We start from the raw sequence: 15,243 nt of genomic DNA, 5'->3' as shown, positions 1-15,243 counted from the left end.
CATGTGTTTTGTCGGGGACGGATGGTGGACACGACATCCGTGCAGGATGTCGCAGCCTTTCAAGCATATTCCAAGATCAAAGAAGCTCAAGTAAAATGTAGCTCGTATCTGCAACACCGGATTGCTGATAGCATTGAATCAGCCAATCTAGGAGCATCGAGCCCTGTCTAGCGTACTCCAACCAGTCTAGGTAAATACGTACGAAGAAATGTCGGGGCTCCCCGCGCGCTAAGCGAGAGGAGCGGTTACCTGGTTGTATCTCTGTAATGGAGGGTTACATTCGTATCCAAATTCAGCAGCCTCGGAGCGCCGCAAGTCCATCCTAGAATAGTGGCATCTTGCGATACATCTAGAGGAGCAGGGATGCAGCTCGTATCTGCAGTGCAGGCTTCCTAGCTGTCAGTGGACATGACTTCTCGGATGCAGGCCAGAAGCGACACGGACCAGACTGAACGATGGGATAGGATACTTCCCCTCGTCGCCAGAGGAAGGTGAGTGAGCGAGGACTTGGCTGAATACTCCATCCTGTGCTTGGGATGTACGGTGGGCCCATATCCGGCGTGTGATATTGGCACACACACATCGGTCGTGAAGTATATCAGCGGTGCTCTCGACGTCTCTGCCATCTTCGTGACCACCTCCTACGAACGAAATTTCCCCGTCCCACTTACTCCCTGATTGTACCAACCGGTCGAAACTGATTGCATCTTTTAAATGACTGTCAACGGAAAAGTCATCGATAGTCCGAATGGCCAGTATGTGGCTGCGGGCATCGACATGAGTGATCTGTTCCCCGCCCCGTTTCCTACCAATGTCAAGACGGTCCACCTGGAGACTCTCTCGTTGGCCAAGCTCCTCCAAAGGGACGAAGACGAGCTCCGTCGCATCTACGAAAACTGCAAGGACCCGGGGTTCTTCCAGCTCGACCTCACCGACGATGAGCAGGGCGTTCAGCTCCTGCGAGACGCGGTGGACTGCGCGCGGTTGATGAAGCAATTGCTTCCCAACATGAGCGTGGAGGAGAAAAGAACGTACAAGCAGCACTCCCGAGTGGGCGTCTACAGCAAGGGGTATGGGCTCGTTTGACAGCGACTCTCGCGAGCCAGTTCTCTAACCTGGAGCAGATACCAAGTCTATGACGTCCTGCCGAACGGACAACCCAAGTACAATGAGACGGTCAATGTAAGCAGTTCCTTTTCCCCTTTCCGCCGTTCCTCGACGGTTTCTCACGTCTTGGATCTAGTTTCCCATGACAGAGATGCTTGGCTACGGTGATAGCACCGTGGATCTCCCGGACTGGCTCAGCCCGCACCGGGAGCTCTTCCAGCGGACCATGCGCAGCGGCAACAAGATTGCCAACATTGTCCTGGCGGCGCTGGAAGTCGGACTGCAGGTGCCGCGCGGCGCCCTCACCGACGCGCACCGCATCCAGGATCCGTCGGATGACTTCCTGCGCCTGCTACGCTACCCGGGCCTTCAGCCCGACCAGCCGCGCGACGACCTTCGCTTCCCGGCGCATAAAGACTTCACCTCCCTCGGCATCTTGTTCACCTGGCTAGGGGGCCTCCAGCTCCCGGCCTCAGCCAGTGCCCCCGGAGTCACGTCGGGCACCATGACGGGGCCCTTGGACATCGCGGAGGATGCCTGGCGTTGGGTGCAACCGGTGCCCGGGACTGCCATCGTCAATGTGGGTAACGCGCTGGAGATTCTGACCAACAAGGCGCTGACGTCGGGGCTGCATCGCGTGGTCCGCGCCCCTGGTGAGCAGCTGCCGTTCGACCGGTACAGCGTGCTGGTGGGCACGCGCCCAGCCAACAGTTTCCCCATGAAACCGCTGCAAAGTCCGCAGATCTCGCCCGTGTTGGATCCCGCGGCGGCCGAGATCGCCACGATGACCAGTGGCCAGTGGGGAGCGCACAATATCGGCAGCTTCAACAATTGGGTGAAGGCCCGAACCGAGCGCCAGGAGGTTCTGATCATCCCGTGAATGGATCTCTCCCCCAAGGGTTTCTCTGCCAATCGCATCCACTGTATGTAGCTAGGACCCAGATTCCAGATCAGATGGATAGCGTCCACTCGTTTAGCCATTTCAATGCAAGTGACCTTCGTATTATGATCTATGCCGAGTAATGCCGGAGCGGTAATCCGGCAAATCATTGCAGTGCGGTTTATTTTCACATGCACAATTGCAGGTACAAAAGCACCCCAGGAGGATGCGAATCCCTGTCGAACGAACCCCACCCCCATTCATGTGTGGGTTCAGGGTTCAGGGGCTGACGGGGTTTGTGGGCTGGCTGTCCGTATCGAAACAAGCATTAGTCGATGACGTGGCTCTCTCTGGCCGGCTTTTTCTCGTTTATTCTCAAACCGGCTTTCCTTAGTCTTTCTTCGAGTATTCCCCTGCCTCGGCGCAGGTCTTCAATCGTATCGCCGTAAAGCAGTATGTCGTCAGTTGTCTCAGAATGGACGAATCGCAGGAATCTGCTCCCGCGCACTGACCCCGGCTTAGAAGAATGTTGAAGATGCCAACACCAAGGAAACCTTACTCCGCAACTACGCTAAGCTCAAGGAATCAATCTATCGCATGCATGCGTGCATTGAAAAAAAGTCCGAACCCCGGCCTTAACTCCGGATGGATTGCAGAAGGTGTCAAACACAGGATCTACAAAGCCCCTTCCTCAGCCCTCCCGCCCTGGCTTGATCCTTCTCGTCTTCCGTCCATCCAATCTTGTTGACTTTCGCTTCCGAGATACCACTCAACCACTCGACAAGGCCATGGACCCGAACAGCCCCAACAAGATCGTGCTGGTCACGGGAGCCAACCAAGGTCTTGGTCTCGCTGTCATTGAAGTCGCCGGCGTACGCTATCCGTCCAATGCGTACATTCTCTGTGCGCGAGACATCGAGAAGGGCCAGCAGGCGGTCCATCAGCTCCGTGATCGCGGGGTCAGCGCCGTCATTGACCTGGTGCAGCTGGACGTGACCAACGACGATCACATCGCCGCCGCAGTCAGACATGTGGAGGCGCAGTACGGACGGCTCGACGGTAAGCACGCCATCCACCTTCGTTTCAGGTTCAGCCGAGACGAAAGCAAGAGACGAGCGGCGAGGCTAACGAAAAGACCGTTGCTTCGCGCGAGGGCAGTCCTCGTCAACAACGCAGGTTTCGTCCGACTCGGCCATCAGGACACGGACCTCTCGGCGATGCGCGCCACGTACAACGAGTACATGAATGTGCATATTACGTCGGTGGCCGTGGTGACGCACGCCTTCACCCCGTTGTTGCACCGGTCGCCCGCGCCTAAGGTCATCAACGTCACCTCCGGGCTGGGGAGCATCACCAACGTGCTGTCGCCGCGGCGGATGGCGCGCGTCCCGCCGTACGGCGCCAGCAAGGTGGGGATGAACGGGCTGACGGCGCACCTGCAGGTGGGCGAGAATGAGCGGGCGGCGGCGGGGGAGGCGAAAGCGCCTCGGATCCGCTTCTTCATCTCGAACCCGGGGTTGCTGAAGACGGCGTTCTCCAATTACATTGCGTGGGGGAAGGAGCCGCAGGCGGGCGCGGAGAGCATCGTGCAGCTGCTGGGCGATGAGGAGGGGAAGTTTGATCACGCCATGCAATGGGAGCATGAGGAGGGGGAGATGCGTGTTGTGCCGTGGTGATTCCTGTACAGAATAAGAATAGGTACCTATCATATCAAGCCATGTGGAACCAGGCGAGATTGCGTTCGGGTCGTTCCGAACATATATACCGATTATAGTACGGAGTGCACGGGCCCAATGGCACCGATCTGAGAGGGGTAAAGACAAGCTTTTGGTTGGAGCGGGCACAAGGAAGTCAAGCTTCCGGCAATCCTTCCTTGGCCCTTGGCAGTGTCTGTATTCTTTAGGCGCACACCCCCCCCCCCTCCTTTTTCTCCAACCGAGAGGTAGTAGAAACGTGTACGACACCTTCGTATTCAGGAACAGGGGTCCGGTCTCACCGCAATACGAGGGCAACAGGGGGTATCAACACTAACTAGATTGATTCACTTGAATGAAAAGAAAAAATAAATAAATAAACAAATAAAAATCCGCTATAGTAACTTGGAAGGATGAAAGATGCAACCTGTCAGCTGCATGACGAATACGATGTTGCATCGAGCCAGATTGTGGCCACCTCCCTTCCAATGGATCGACCTACTCATAGCAGTCCTAGATGTCCCCCTCAAGCTCATGGCGAGGACCGGGACGGTGCGTTCGCCCCCATTTCCGAGAGTAGTATGTGGTGACTCCATGCTAATCATCTGAAAGTTACCTACAGTCGTCGGACTAACATCAGCTTCTCGTGTCGCGGTCAATACGAGGAGGAAGAAGAAGAAGAAAAGAATCCGTCAAAGTTCTCCAAGTCCGACAATGCGTCAGCCCTCCCAATCGACTTAAGTCTTTGGTGTTTGAGGGTTCAAGGGAACTCGTATATAAGTCGATTGTTTGGAAGCACTCCCCCCAACCGTGGGGTCGTTTTCATGATTCATGGATCAGAGATTCAACTGCATTGTCCAATCCTCTCCTTCGTACTGTTCCACAATGCGACGTGCAACGCTGGTCCCACTGGCGATCTGGGTTGCAGGTGCAGCGGCAGCTGCACCTGCTTCCTTGCCCCAGGTCCCCTCGTGCGACATATCCCTAGCCAACATCGGGCTATCTCAGGACTCGCTGATTTTCTTCCCCAACAGCTCAGGGTGGGAGAGCGAGACAATCCGTTGGACGGAGTACATGGCTCCCACCTATTCCGTTTCGGTCCGACCAGCCCATGTGTCGGACGTGCAGGCTCTAGTACGTCCAGTTTTTGGTTCCCCCTCCCTCCTCCCCTCGGCCCTCGGTCCAGTAATTGTCGCTGACAGTAGACAGGTCAGGTTCGCCACCCGCTGTAACATTCCATTCCTCGCCAGCTCCGGCCAGCATGGGTTCGACACTGAACTGGCCGAGCTGCAGAACGGGATGGAGATTGACTTGTCAGCCTTCCGGAACGTCTCGGTCGACGCCGAGAAGAACACCCTGACCGTTGGCGGCGGAGTGCGCTTCATGGACGTGTTCGACCCGGTCTTCAATGCGGGCAAGGAGATTAGTACGTTCCGCAAAACCCCCCTGGTGGCTGAAGGAACCAGCCAAACTGACCATCAAGTAGGCACCGGATCAGGAGCCTGTGTCGGCATGATCTCCCCTACGTTAGGCGGCGGGGTCGGCCGCCTCAGCGGCACACATGGCATCATCTCCGATCAATTGTTGAGCGTCCAGATGGTGACCGCTAACGGCAGCCTGGTGACCGCGTCCAAGAAGAAGAATCCCAATCTGTTTTGGGGTCTGCGGGGTGCTGGCGGCAACTTTGGCATTGTGGTGGAGGCCGTGTATCAGGTCACCGATCTGACCTCGGAAAATGTGGTCAATCTGGACTATGCCTTCTCCACGAACGACACCGGGGCGATCATTGACTATCTGGCTTCGTTCGGTTCGAACATGCCCCCGAAGCTGTCGTTCATCATTGCAGCCCTCTATAATGAGAAGCTGTTCGGCGGAGTAGGTGAACCCTTGGTTGCGTTGATCCAAACCGCGGGGCGATAGGGGCGCTAATACTATTTCTCCTCCCTTTTCCAGTTCGCCGTCATCGTCAGTGGGCTTTACACCGGCCCGCAGAGCGAGGCCGAACAGTTGCTGGCGCCGCTCCTCCAGAATGCTACTCCGATCAAGCAAAATGTCAGCGTGGTGCCCGAAAATAAACTCGTCTACGCCGCGACCTTTGGCTCGCAGGGGAACTCCACCATCGCCTGCTCGGGAAAAGGAGTCAATCGCAGCATCTTCGGCGGGCCATCAACACGTACGACAAGGCCACGTACGTCGACTTCCTCAAGGCCTTCGAAGAGCTCGTGACGACCAATACCGACCTCCGAGGCAGCGTGTTTTTCATCGAACATTTCAGTAATTATCAGGTTCAAAAGATCCCCGACCACACTTCGGCGTACCCTTGGCGCGATATCACTGCACACCTGTACGTGTTGCCCGATATCTCACTTCATGTGTGACATGGCCATCGACTAACCATTTTGCAGCCTGTTCAATTACGCCTGGAACGACCCTGCAAACCAGCAACTCGTCGACCAGTTCGGCAAAGAGTGGCGCGCAGCGTTCCTGAAGTCAGCGGGATTCAACCCCCCGCGACTGTACGTCAACTACGGACACGGAGATGAAAGCAACGAGATGTTATACTCGGCCAAGAACCTGCCCCGGTTGCGTGCTCTCAAGAAACAGTGGGACCCGGAGAATGTGTTCCGATTCCATCATCCCATCTCTATGTCCTGAATATTCTGTATCACGGCACCCCTAGAGATAAGGAGCCGTGCCGTACCACAGACTAGGTGATTGGGAATGTCCATTGTGGAGCACACGGTAGACCAACTCTGTTTATATATATATATATATATATATATTCGTAGTGATGGGCCACATATTCGGAGGATAATTGGTATTCTTCTGTTTCCATTCCCTTCCATAGGAAAAGACAGGACGTGAATACACCCTCGGTTGTGTCATTTTCTGCGAGCCCCTCACATATCATTCACCACGATCTCCCATAAGCCCAAATCCACCGAACTTGGGTGGTCGCGGAGCACATATAGCGACCATGCGTTGGAAGCTGTTGCCGTGTAAGCTCAGTCTAGGGAGCGGCTTGCGCGGCTTGCTAGTCCGTTGTTCGGTGTCAAATGCAGATATTATTTTCCTGGCAGCAACCAGGAACAGGACATGCAGTCAGTGCTCGCGATGTCTCAGCTCGGAGGATTCGGGGATCATCCCGCTAAGTCCGGTCAAATACGAGGGCCAGTATGCAGCCTCGAGAACCGTCTAGGCTAGCATCTGGTGGATGAACCCTTAGAGGCTACCCGAAAGAGAGTACGCTGCGTTTTATGTATTTATTTTAATCTAATTCTCTCTTCACTATTTATTTTCATCTCCCCCGGACTGGCGTGTTTCAACTCCTTCAGTGAATACGCTGTCTCCGTGGAAGGTCCGCCAACCTGTCAATTTGTTTACGGCAAAAGTACAGAAGGTCTGCTCCAGTGATGGTGGACATGCTCATCGTTAGGCAGGATTTCACTTGTTGCTTGACAACTTGACAAGATGACCGTGGCGATATCCAACCCGGCCGCACCGCCGGTGAGGTAAGTTGGTCTCTTGCAAAGGAGCAGGCCCGTTCCATGAGCTTTTTTAAGGCTAATTAATTACGTTTCCGACAGTGCAAGAGCCTATATGTCGGTCATCGGAGGGACCTGCGCGCTCTTGTGTACCGTCGGCTTTGTCGTTGCCTTTGGCGTCTTCCAAGGATACTACACCGAGCACCTCCTTCGAGGAATGAGCGAGTTCGACATCTCGTGGATTGGGTCGGCCTCGATCTTCTTATTGTACGCATCTGCGCCCATCTGTGGCGTTCTTGTTGATAGGTTTGGGCCCAAGGTAATCATCATCTGTCCGTTGAATTTTGAAACCATCCTTCACGCCGATGACTCGTCATAGGTTCTGCTCATCGCCGGGTCGATCGGGGTCCTCGTGGCGATTTTTATGATTTCTCTCTGCTCCCAATACTACCAGATCTTTCTGGCCCAGGCGGTGCTTCTGGGGATCAGTATGGGTTTTGTCACATGGCCGCCCTTCGCGGTGGTTTCCCGCAATCTGCCACACCATCGTGGCCTCGCCTTGGGGGTGATCACCGGGGGTTCTTCTGTGGGCGGAATCGTCTGGTCGATCATGATTGAGGAGCTCCTGACCAAGCGAAACCTCGGGTTTCCGTGGACGGTCCGTGTGCTGGGGTTTACGATGCTGCCTCTCCTGGCATTCGCATGCATTTCGATTACTGAGCCACCCAAACAACCCCAACCCCAACCCAGACCGGTCCTGGAGGCCACGGTAGAGAGCGGTTCGGCCTCTCCAATCCCGAAGCCGGAGGATGCGTCCCTCCCGTTGCTCCGGAGTCCCGTCTTTATCTCTATCTGCGTTGGCTTCGGCCTCGGCTTCCTGGGCCTGTTCAACCCCTTCTTCTATATCTCGTCGTACGCAGCGGGCCATGGCGCGTCAGCACACACCTCCTTTTACATGATCTCCATCATGAACGCAGCCACCCTTTTTGGTCGCGTGATCCCCGGAATCGTGGCGGACCGTGTAGGCCACTACAACGTGATGATCTTCGTCCTGCTGGCCTCAGGAATTACCTCGTTCTGCTGGACCGCAGTCCACTCCCTGACCGGGCTCGTCATCTGGTCTATCGCATATGGGTTCTCTTCCGGGGTAAGTTGTTCAACCAGCCATTGTCCCCCGCGTCGATTAGCAAGCCATTCATCAATGCTCATTGTCGCAAAACGTTAAGGCCATCCTGAGTCTGCAGGGCGCCTGCGCAGGGAAAATCGCGACTCCGCAGAATCAAGGCAAGGCAATCGGCTTCTTGCAAGGTTCGCTGGCGGTAACGTAAGTGGATATACCTCACAGGAGACAATTCACATCTCACTCGCTTTCCCATGCAGGGTCCTGGTCGGCTCACCCATCGGCGGTCAACTGCTGGGCCACTATGGATACTTATCGCTGTCGATGTTTACGGGCGCCACGCTGGTGGTGGGGGCAGTGGTTATGGGCTATGCCAGACTATGTCTTAACCCAAGGGTGATGGTAGCTGTCTAGGGTTAGTCGTGCGGAGGGGGCTTCTCTTACCCATACCGATCGAAAGGACATTGGGCTGTCTATCTGTCATGTATTGCTATATTTCGTTTTCTTGTAGATAGAATCCGGGAAAGTCGCAGCACGGCTGTCACTAGGACACTAGGTTGATCTCTAGCAATAGATCGTTCGTTATGATGTTCAGTCCGTCGTTTTTGGGCCTATGAGCACGAGGGAGAGGTGAGTAAAACGGCACTATCCTATTGCATTCCAATTTGCCATGCCCATTGGGGTACTGTACGACAAGCAGCTTAGGGTGGTAGGTGCGCTGTCTCAGTCGTTGCGGGCTGCCATAGAATTGCACAACACCCCGGCCCTAGGATTTTCGTATCTACCCAGCGTCCAACCACATACAAAATGTCACTCCAAGAGTTACAGGATTTATGACGGCGCCTAGGAAAGGAGCAGCTACTCAGAGAGCAAGCCGAAGACCAACTGAGGCTTCAAACCCAAGAAACGTCGCCGTCTGAATTCATCGATGCCTGCCATGTGCATTTGTTTCTCGGGCTATCCATCCAAAGAGACAAAGACTCGTCAACGGAAGGCGATCCAGCTAATCCCGACCGTAAACTTTCTCTGACCAAGATTCGCGAATGGACCGCTTTCCCAACCAAGCAAGCTTCGATATGGGAAGATTATTTGATGGGCACAGAGTTTGCGACGGAGCGCCAGTTTTTTCGTCTCTACTAGCATTGAAGGAGTACGGCAAAGAGGCACGGGGATGGATGGTAAGCTCCGAGCTGGATTTGCCGTCAAATACTCACTCTCAGCCAAAATATCTGACAGCTAGTTCTTGCCACGTTATCTCTTGGGGGGTTTAGGGTAGTGCGAGGCCTGCACTTCGTCAGTGGATGGCCATCAGTAGGGACGCTGCCAGGAAAGAGGCCATTGGCTGTTAGGATTGCAAAACATGATTTGACCACTGAGGATCCCAGGAAACGACTGTTCCTCAAATGTTTTGTATACATCGACACCCCCATGTCTCTTGCCGACCAGGCTTTTTTTTCCTTCGTGACAAGCACTCGAACGCATGGCGTGTTAGCCCCTAACACTGGCATCTTCGCAAACAATTGCCACAAAGCGTGTTGACAGATTAGAAGAGATTATGTGGATATCAGTCTCGAGCCACGGAGCGTCGACGACTGAGTGAATCAAGCCATTCCAGTCGGAGAATGGACTGGCGGAAAGGAACGCCCGACTTTTCGTTGGGGATCGACCTCAGCTCTCAGTGGCTCTAAGAAGATTTGTCTCGTCTGCCCAGTCTCTCAGCCCTCGAAATTAAAGGGGTCATTGATGAAGACCTTCGCGCCCATCTAATTTTTCGCGGTGTCACTAAGTCCTTACAAAGGTTCACCGCCAAATTCATGATCGACTGGAACATTGGGATATTTGGAAATGTATGAATGAGAGTCTCGAAGAAACACGACTTCATTCTTCAAGGGCAGGCAACAGCCCGTCCGCAGAGCTGAATTTTCCACGTTTAAAGACCCTCGAACTGGAAAACTCCCTGGGCTGCCTTCCTCTTTCCGACATCGGATTACCGGTCTTGACCCAGATCAACTTTATATTGGGCCCTGGGGACTTTCTTTACGATCTTCCACAGCATCTATCGTCGCCGACTTCAGTATTGCGGAAGCTTCCAATCATCCTCAACCTCGTGCATGTTGAGATCTATTTCGATCCAGATTGGCCAACAACATTGGATAGCCAATATCTGATTATAAATCCAATGCCGCTTGCGGATAGACGTTGCAGGGGGGGATGCCGCGGTGGGATGTTCCGGTGGGTTTGGATTCACGCTATGTTTGCTGGTCAACGAAGTTCGAGCTCCTCCCACCGGGATCCCACCACCCCTCGCACCCTATAACCTCTAAAAAGCAAATGGCCATAGTTGATCCGACGTAATGGCCGTTTGAAGAGACATTCGATGACAAATCAGGCTCGTCAACTAGTTACCCTTCAGCAACCTGAGCAAATAAATACTGGACGAGGAATTATACAGTCCATGCACATCCCTCCAAAAAGACTTCTATATCGTCGTTATCGTCACCAATAGGCACTCTTCCATCCAACCCTACCTCGAACCGGCGTCAACAAAGTCGGCTCTCCTAAGAACAATTGACGAAATGAAAGCTGTCAGACTCACCACTGTCGGCGAGGAGAAGCGCCTGGAGATGCGTGAGGAACCACTACCGAGTCCGGGTCGCCATGAGGTGTTGGTTCGGGTACACGCCGCTTCGCTGAACTTTCGCGATCACGCAGTGCTAAACCACCCATACGGCGCGGCTATGAAGAAAGATGTCATTCCTTTGTCAGATGGCGCCGGTGAAGTTATCAGCATTGGGTAGGGTGTTTCACGGGTCAAAGTTGGCGATCGGGTCGTTGCCAACTGCTTCTTGCATTGGATCGGCGGCCCGTTTCTTCCGGACTACCGCGCGGGCAGCGTCGGATTCAGCGTAGATGGTATGTTGGCTGAATATGTAGTGTTGCCAGAAACCGCGCTCGTCCATCTGCCCGCCTCCATGTCCTACATTGAGGCTGCCTCGCTGCCTTGTGCGGCCGGTGCCGCCTGGTCGTCGCTCAACCTTGCTACACCCCTCCAGCCGGGACAAACGGTGCTAATCCAGGGCACCGGCGGTGTTGCACTGTTTGCGCTTCAGATTGCACGAATGTTTGGCGCTCGGGTCTTGGCAATCACGTCGTCCGACGAAAAGGCGGCAAAGCTCAAGGAGTTAGGCGCGGAGTCTTTTGTGTGAACTATAATACTTGCCCTGACTGGGACCGCGAGATCCTCGCTCTTACCGACGGCCAGGGTGTCGACAAAGTGATAGATATCGCGGGGGAAAAGACTATTGTCAAGTCTGCAGCATCGGCTAGAATCCGTGGCGAGATAACGGTGGTCGGATCGGCAAGCGGCTTGGGCGGCGCCTTATCCCCGGTCGACATCCTTTACCGGTCTCTCATTATCGGCTCCTCCACCATTGGCCCCCGGACGAATCCCGAGGCCCTGATAAAGGCGATGACGATGCATGGAGTACGACCGGTGATCGATCGGGTCTATCCTTTTTCTGAGTATCAGGAGGCGTACCGGCGAATTCAAGGTGGAGGACACATCAGCAAGGTTGTCATCGATGTTGCGCACTAGGCAGTCGACTGCGTGTCGGATGGTATGCCCTGGGAAGAGCATTTTCCACGTTTTGAGTTGTATGACGGAAAGGATCTGCATGAGCAACTCCCTCATTGTGCGGCCCCGTAGTTAACAAATCTACGAGTTGGCGTAATTTGAGTGTCGACCTCGTAGGATAAGGCCTATCAAGTGGCTCCGTTTTTGCCCCAGCTGGCTACCGCTACTGTGATTCAGAGAAAGGTAGGTTATCATTTTTATCTAGACATATGGAGCTTTGTGGACAAAATCGATATCTGGTCGTCGCCTGGGACGTACTAGCTAACCTAGCTAACAAGCTCCTTTCGGAGATGGATATAGGTGGGCCCCGTTCCGTACAAGCCCGGGTATCTTTCTACTTACAGAGGCTCCGAGATCAAACGATATCGGTTACATTAACTGGTCACATCCTTCACTATGTACCCGGGCGGCTCATTGCCGCATGTACGCATATCACCTGGGCTTGCTTCCACGCGGACAAAATTTCACTTTTCAACGACACCCTCCGGAATAAGGCCCACAACCATATGATCCTTGATCTTACCCTAGCCTCAACCCACCCTGTCGGCTGGCTGTTACGCCTGTTTTTATTATTCTATAGTCACTGAATCTCATCAATAAGTGGTGCTGCATTTTTTGCTCTGAATTGTACAGGGTTTCTTTTGTTAGATATTTTCGAGCATTAGGACCTCCGTGGTATATGGAGATATATACCTGCTACGTTTCTATCGGGTTTGGAACTGCTGCCTGGGCTTGCTCGTTGGTCGCATATTTACACGCCCCTCTTAGCATGACTAGGTCAACATATTTAATCTTGTACATTTTGACTTCGACTATACTCCGTGTAGGACACCAGGTGGACTCCCATCCTCGTATAAAAAGAGCGATGTTCCCTTCTGAGCCCACTACATACCGGACTGGTTCTTGAATGGCTTTTTTTTGGTTGTCGGCGTTATGTACAAGACACAATAGTGTCCTTCACGCCCCATAATCGTAGCGTTAAATCCAAGACACAAAATAAGCATATCCCCAAGTTCCAAAGTGTCCTAGCGCTTGCTCCCAATCAGGTCATCCTAGTAGGGGGTACCAGCATACACCTATACGATGTTAGAGCTGAGACTGAAGTATGAGGGAGTTTCTTCGGGTGATTAGTTACCTTGAAAGACTTGATCTGGGGGAAGTCACCACGCCCCGCGCTGGAGCAAGTGTTACTGTCGCGAATGTACTGTTGGAAATTGCCTTTACAGTCATTCTCGGGGAAGAGTGCAATCTCAAAGCCATCGACGTCTCCGTCGATGCTCATGATGGTTGCTTTAGTGTCGAAGTTGGTGCAGCCGTAAGCCTTCTGATCGCCAAAACCAACGGGACCATTCCCCTTGCAGTCTGTCTCTGTAAATCCGGTAAAGCCCCAATTACCAGCCGATGCAAGGGTTGCCGCGGCCAAAGTCGAAAGGATAGCAGAAGAGACATGCATGGTGAAAGATGTTGTGCTTACGTGGTCTGGATTCAATTGGAGAGGATGAGGATGATGGAGATTCTTGGATAATGAGTGAAAATGAAGGACACAGGACCAGGTATTTATAAGGTAGACCATGACCCTAGTCCTTTGTCCGATTGTTTTTACCGTATACTTGCTGCGGTTCGTACAGTGGGCCTTTGGGGCCGATCCTTTGCGGCTGTGGCTGCTTACTTGCTCCACTTGGGCTGCCCAGACCATATCGTACGGGAATGGCTGGTTACGTATGGAGCCTCGAGGATGTAACTCTGATGGCGATCACCACATTAGCCTACAACTAGGGTACACGGACTGTCCAATGTCAATACTGCTTTTTGTTCAGCCCCAAAGGCCCCGCATTGAATGTTTGAGACAAGACTTTCTGTTATTCATTGTGGTTGCTTGGCACCAGGGCCCTTGAATTTGAGATGGTTTAGGGTACCCGAACTGTCCAATGTCAATACTGCTTTCAGTTCACCTCAGTCGAGTACAATATGGAGCCCAAGCACTGCCTCCGGTGATCAATACCGTGAGTGTTATCTTTACCGAGCGGATCTACGTTGGAACTTATGGGGCGGAAGTCGGATGATATGTGCAGATGAAGTTTCCTCCTCTCCAGCTCCTTGCAACCGAGGCTTAGGTACTCTCTATAAAGATATAGCTACTATAGTAGTATTACAAAAACTTTCACCCCCTATAGCCCCTATTAATAAAAAGAATAGAAGACGGTATCTATAGAGAATTATAGTGAGGTAGTCACAACTCACAATTCAAATCACACTGCTACCATAGCATAGGTCTTATTAATGGTAAGAAGAGCTCCATGTCAGCACAAAATCATACTACACTACTTAGGTAGAACCGCATGAATTTGGTCTAGTTGGAGTCGCTCGTGTATATACATCTGTATGTGACCAATCGTCGCCTTAGCTAAACAAGCGGGCGAGGCCGAGGCGGAATACTCATTGGTGTTACGAGCGTGGAGAAACATGGATATCGAACTGCGTTCTGATATTGATGAGCCTCAAGAAGGCGCAACGATAGCGCAATTCATTAACATCTTGAACCGGAAGCAGACCAACTGGTTCGACCGTTTTTGTTTCGAACGCAATACCCTCCACGTCAACCCCAAGGTCAACGACAATGGCAGAACCAGCAACTTCAAAGTCTGAGAAACCCCAACCCCCAATGGTCAAACCCCAGTCCACAATGGTCAACGCAGTGATCCTAAACCCCACAGCCACAGTGGAACTCAAGATGGCCCCCTCGCCGATCAAATTGGCAAAACGGGCAAAAGCAACCAGAACCAAGCTAACGCGCAACCCCAGAAGGCATTGCCAGCCCCGGCACCTCCGAAACGTCTAGCAATCACCGAGGAGAAACGGCAAGCCCAATTTCCAGGTTTGGAATCTGTCTGCTTCAATGATTTCGTTAATATGATCGGCTTCGTCTAAATTCGGACCCGTCGCAGTGACGTCCACTTAAATCATCCCTTGGCAGCTGAATCAGCATTTCAGCACAATCCTTTAGGAATATATAATGCCCGGATTAATGCAATATATTCTCTAAAGCATAACCAGGCAGCAATGGTATACAACGAAGCCAAAAAATGCATCAGAACATACAAACAGCAGGGATTCGCTGGTGGTCATCCACCCAGCTACTAACCGGCCGGCGTGTGGCCTGATTGCGGTCAATACCCGGGTAAGTGTCCTCGCTGGCGATGGGGTCGTGTCATTTATGGCTATTTTTCCAAACTAATGGCGTTGTGAAACATACGAAGCCCTATATCAGAAATTATTCATACCCACAAAAGTATCAGAATGGATTACTAATCATTATGGGAGCA

The 15,243-nt window shown here is 52.9% G+C and overlaps 7 protein-coding genes across 7 annotated transcripts; 6 read left to right on the top strand and 1 right to left on the bottom strand.

Annotated features, from left to right (window-relative positions):
- Nucleotides 1-714: 714 nt before the first annotated feature.
- On the top strand, nucleotides 715-1,987 carry P174DRAFT_419113 (2-oxoglutarate-dependent dioxygenase; the record flags this gene model as incomplete). The annotated part of the gene is made up of 3 exons (XM_024824764.1): nucleotides 715-1,070; nucleotides 1,125-1,182; nucleotides 1,244-1,987. 3 exons carry the CDS (start codon nucleotides 715-717, stop codon nucleotides 1,985-1,987), a joined length of 1,158 nt encoding a protein of 385 aa, XP_024683748.1.
- A 788-nt stretch (nucleotides 1,988-2,775) lies between these two features.
- On the top strand, nucleotides 2,776-3,663 carry atsC (SDR family oxidoreductase; the record flags this gene model as incomplete). The annotated part of the gene is made up of 2 exons (XM_024822257.1): nucleotides 2,776-3,046; nucleotides 3,146-3,663. The coding sequence occupies 2 exons, from the start codon at nucleotides 2,776-2,778 to the stop codon at nucleotides 3,661-3,663; spliced, it is 789 nt and encodes a 262-aa protein (XP_024683747.1).
- A 903-nt stretch (nucleotides 3,664-4,566) lies between these two features.
- Nucleotides 4,567-6,336, top strand: P174DRAFT_458721 (FAD-linked oxidoreductase; the record flags this gene model as incomplete). The annotated part of the gene is made up of 7 exons (XM_024829702.1): nucleotides 4,567-4,815; nucleotides 4,891-5,107; nucleotides 5,141-5,556; nucleotides 5,635-5,854; nucleotides 5,899-6,025; nucleotides 6,087-6,129; nucleotides 6,235-6,336. The coding sequence occupies 7 exons, from the start codon at nucleotides 4,567-4,569 to the stop codon at nucleotides 6,334-6,336; spliced, it is 1,374 nt and encodes a 457-aa protein (XP_024683746.1).
- Nucleotides 6,337-7,152: 816 nt separating this feature from the next.
- P174DRAFT_367906 (putative MFS monocarboxylate transporter) lies at nucleotides 7,153-8,700 on the top strand (the record flags this gene model as incomplete). The annotated part of the gene is made up of 5 exons (XM_024822203.1): nucleotides 7,153-7,193; nucleotides 7,269-7,485; nucleotides 7,546-8,313; nucleotides 8,393-8,490; nucleotides 8,547-8,700. The coding sequence occupies 5 exons, from the start codon at nucleotides 7,153-7,155 to the stop codon at nucleotides 8,698-8,700; spliced, it is 1,278 nt and encodes a 425-aa protein (XP_024683745.1).
- A 2,162-nt stretch (nucleotides 8,701-10,862) lies between these two features.
- Nucleotides 10,863-11,881, top strand: P174DRAFT_458719 (zinc-dependent alcohol dehydrogenase family protein; the record flags this gene model as incomplete). The annotated part of the gene is made up of 3 exons (XM_024829701.1): nucleotides 10,863-11,061; nucleotides 11,104-11,486; nucleotides 11,525-11,881. 3 exons carry the CDS (start codon nucleotides 10,863-10,865, stop codon nucleotides 11,879-11,881), a joined length of 939 nt encoding a protein of 312 aa, XP_024683744.1.
- Nucleotides 11,882-12,972: 1,091 nt separating this feature from the next.
- On the bottom strand, nucleotides 12,973-13,405 carry P174DRAFT_449628 (uncharacterized protein; the record flags this gene model as incomplete). The annotated part of the gene is made up of 2 exons (XM_024828861.1): nucleotides 13,056-13,405; nucleotides 12,973-12,996 (listed from the first exon to the last, which is right to left on the bottom strand). Exons 1-2 carry the CDS (start codon nucleotides 13,371-13,373, stop codon nucleotides 12,973-12,975), a joined length of 342 nt encoding a protein of 113 aa, XP_024683743.1. The 5' UTR covers nucleotides 13,374-13,405.
- Nucleotides 13,406-14,383: 978 nt separating this feature from the next.
- On the top strand, nucleotides 14,384-14,848 carry P174DRAFT_419106 (uncharacterized protein; the record flags this gene model as incomplete). Its single annotated transcript, XM_024824763.1, has 2 exons — nucleotides 14,384-14,560; nucleotides 14,723-14,848. 2 exons carry the CDS (start codon nucleotides 14,384-14,386, stop codon nucleotides 14,846-14,848), a joined length of 303 nt encoding a protein of 100 aa, XP_024683742.1.
- Nucleotides 14,849-15,243: the final 395 nt, after the last annotated feature.

The sequence above is a fragment of the Aspergillus novofumigatus genome (assembly GCF_002847465.1).
Source record: "Aspergillus novofumigatus IBT 16806 chromosome Unknown P174scaffold_3, whole genome shotgun sequence".
NCBI classification, from domain to species: Eukaryota; Fungi; Ascomycota; class Eurotiomycetes; order Eurotiales; family Aspergillaceae; genus Aspergillus; species Aspergillus novofumigatus.
This window is presented reverse-complemented; position numbering and strand designations above follow the sequence as displayed.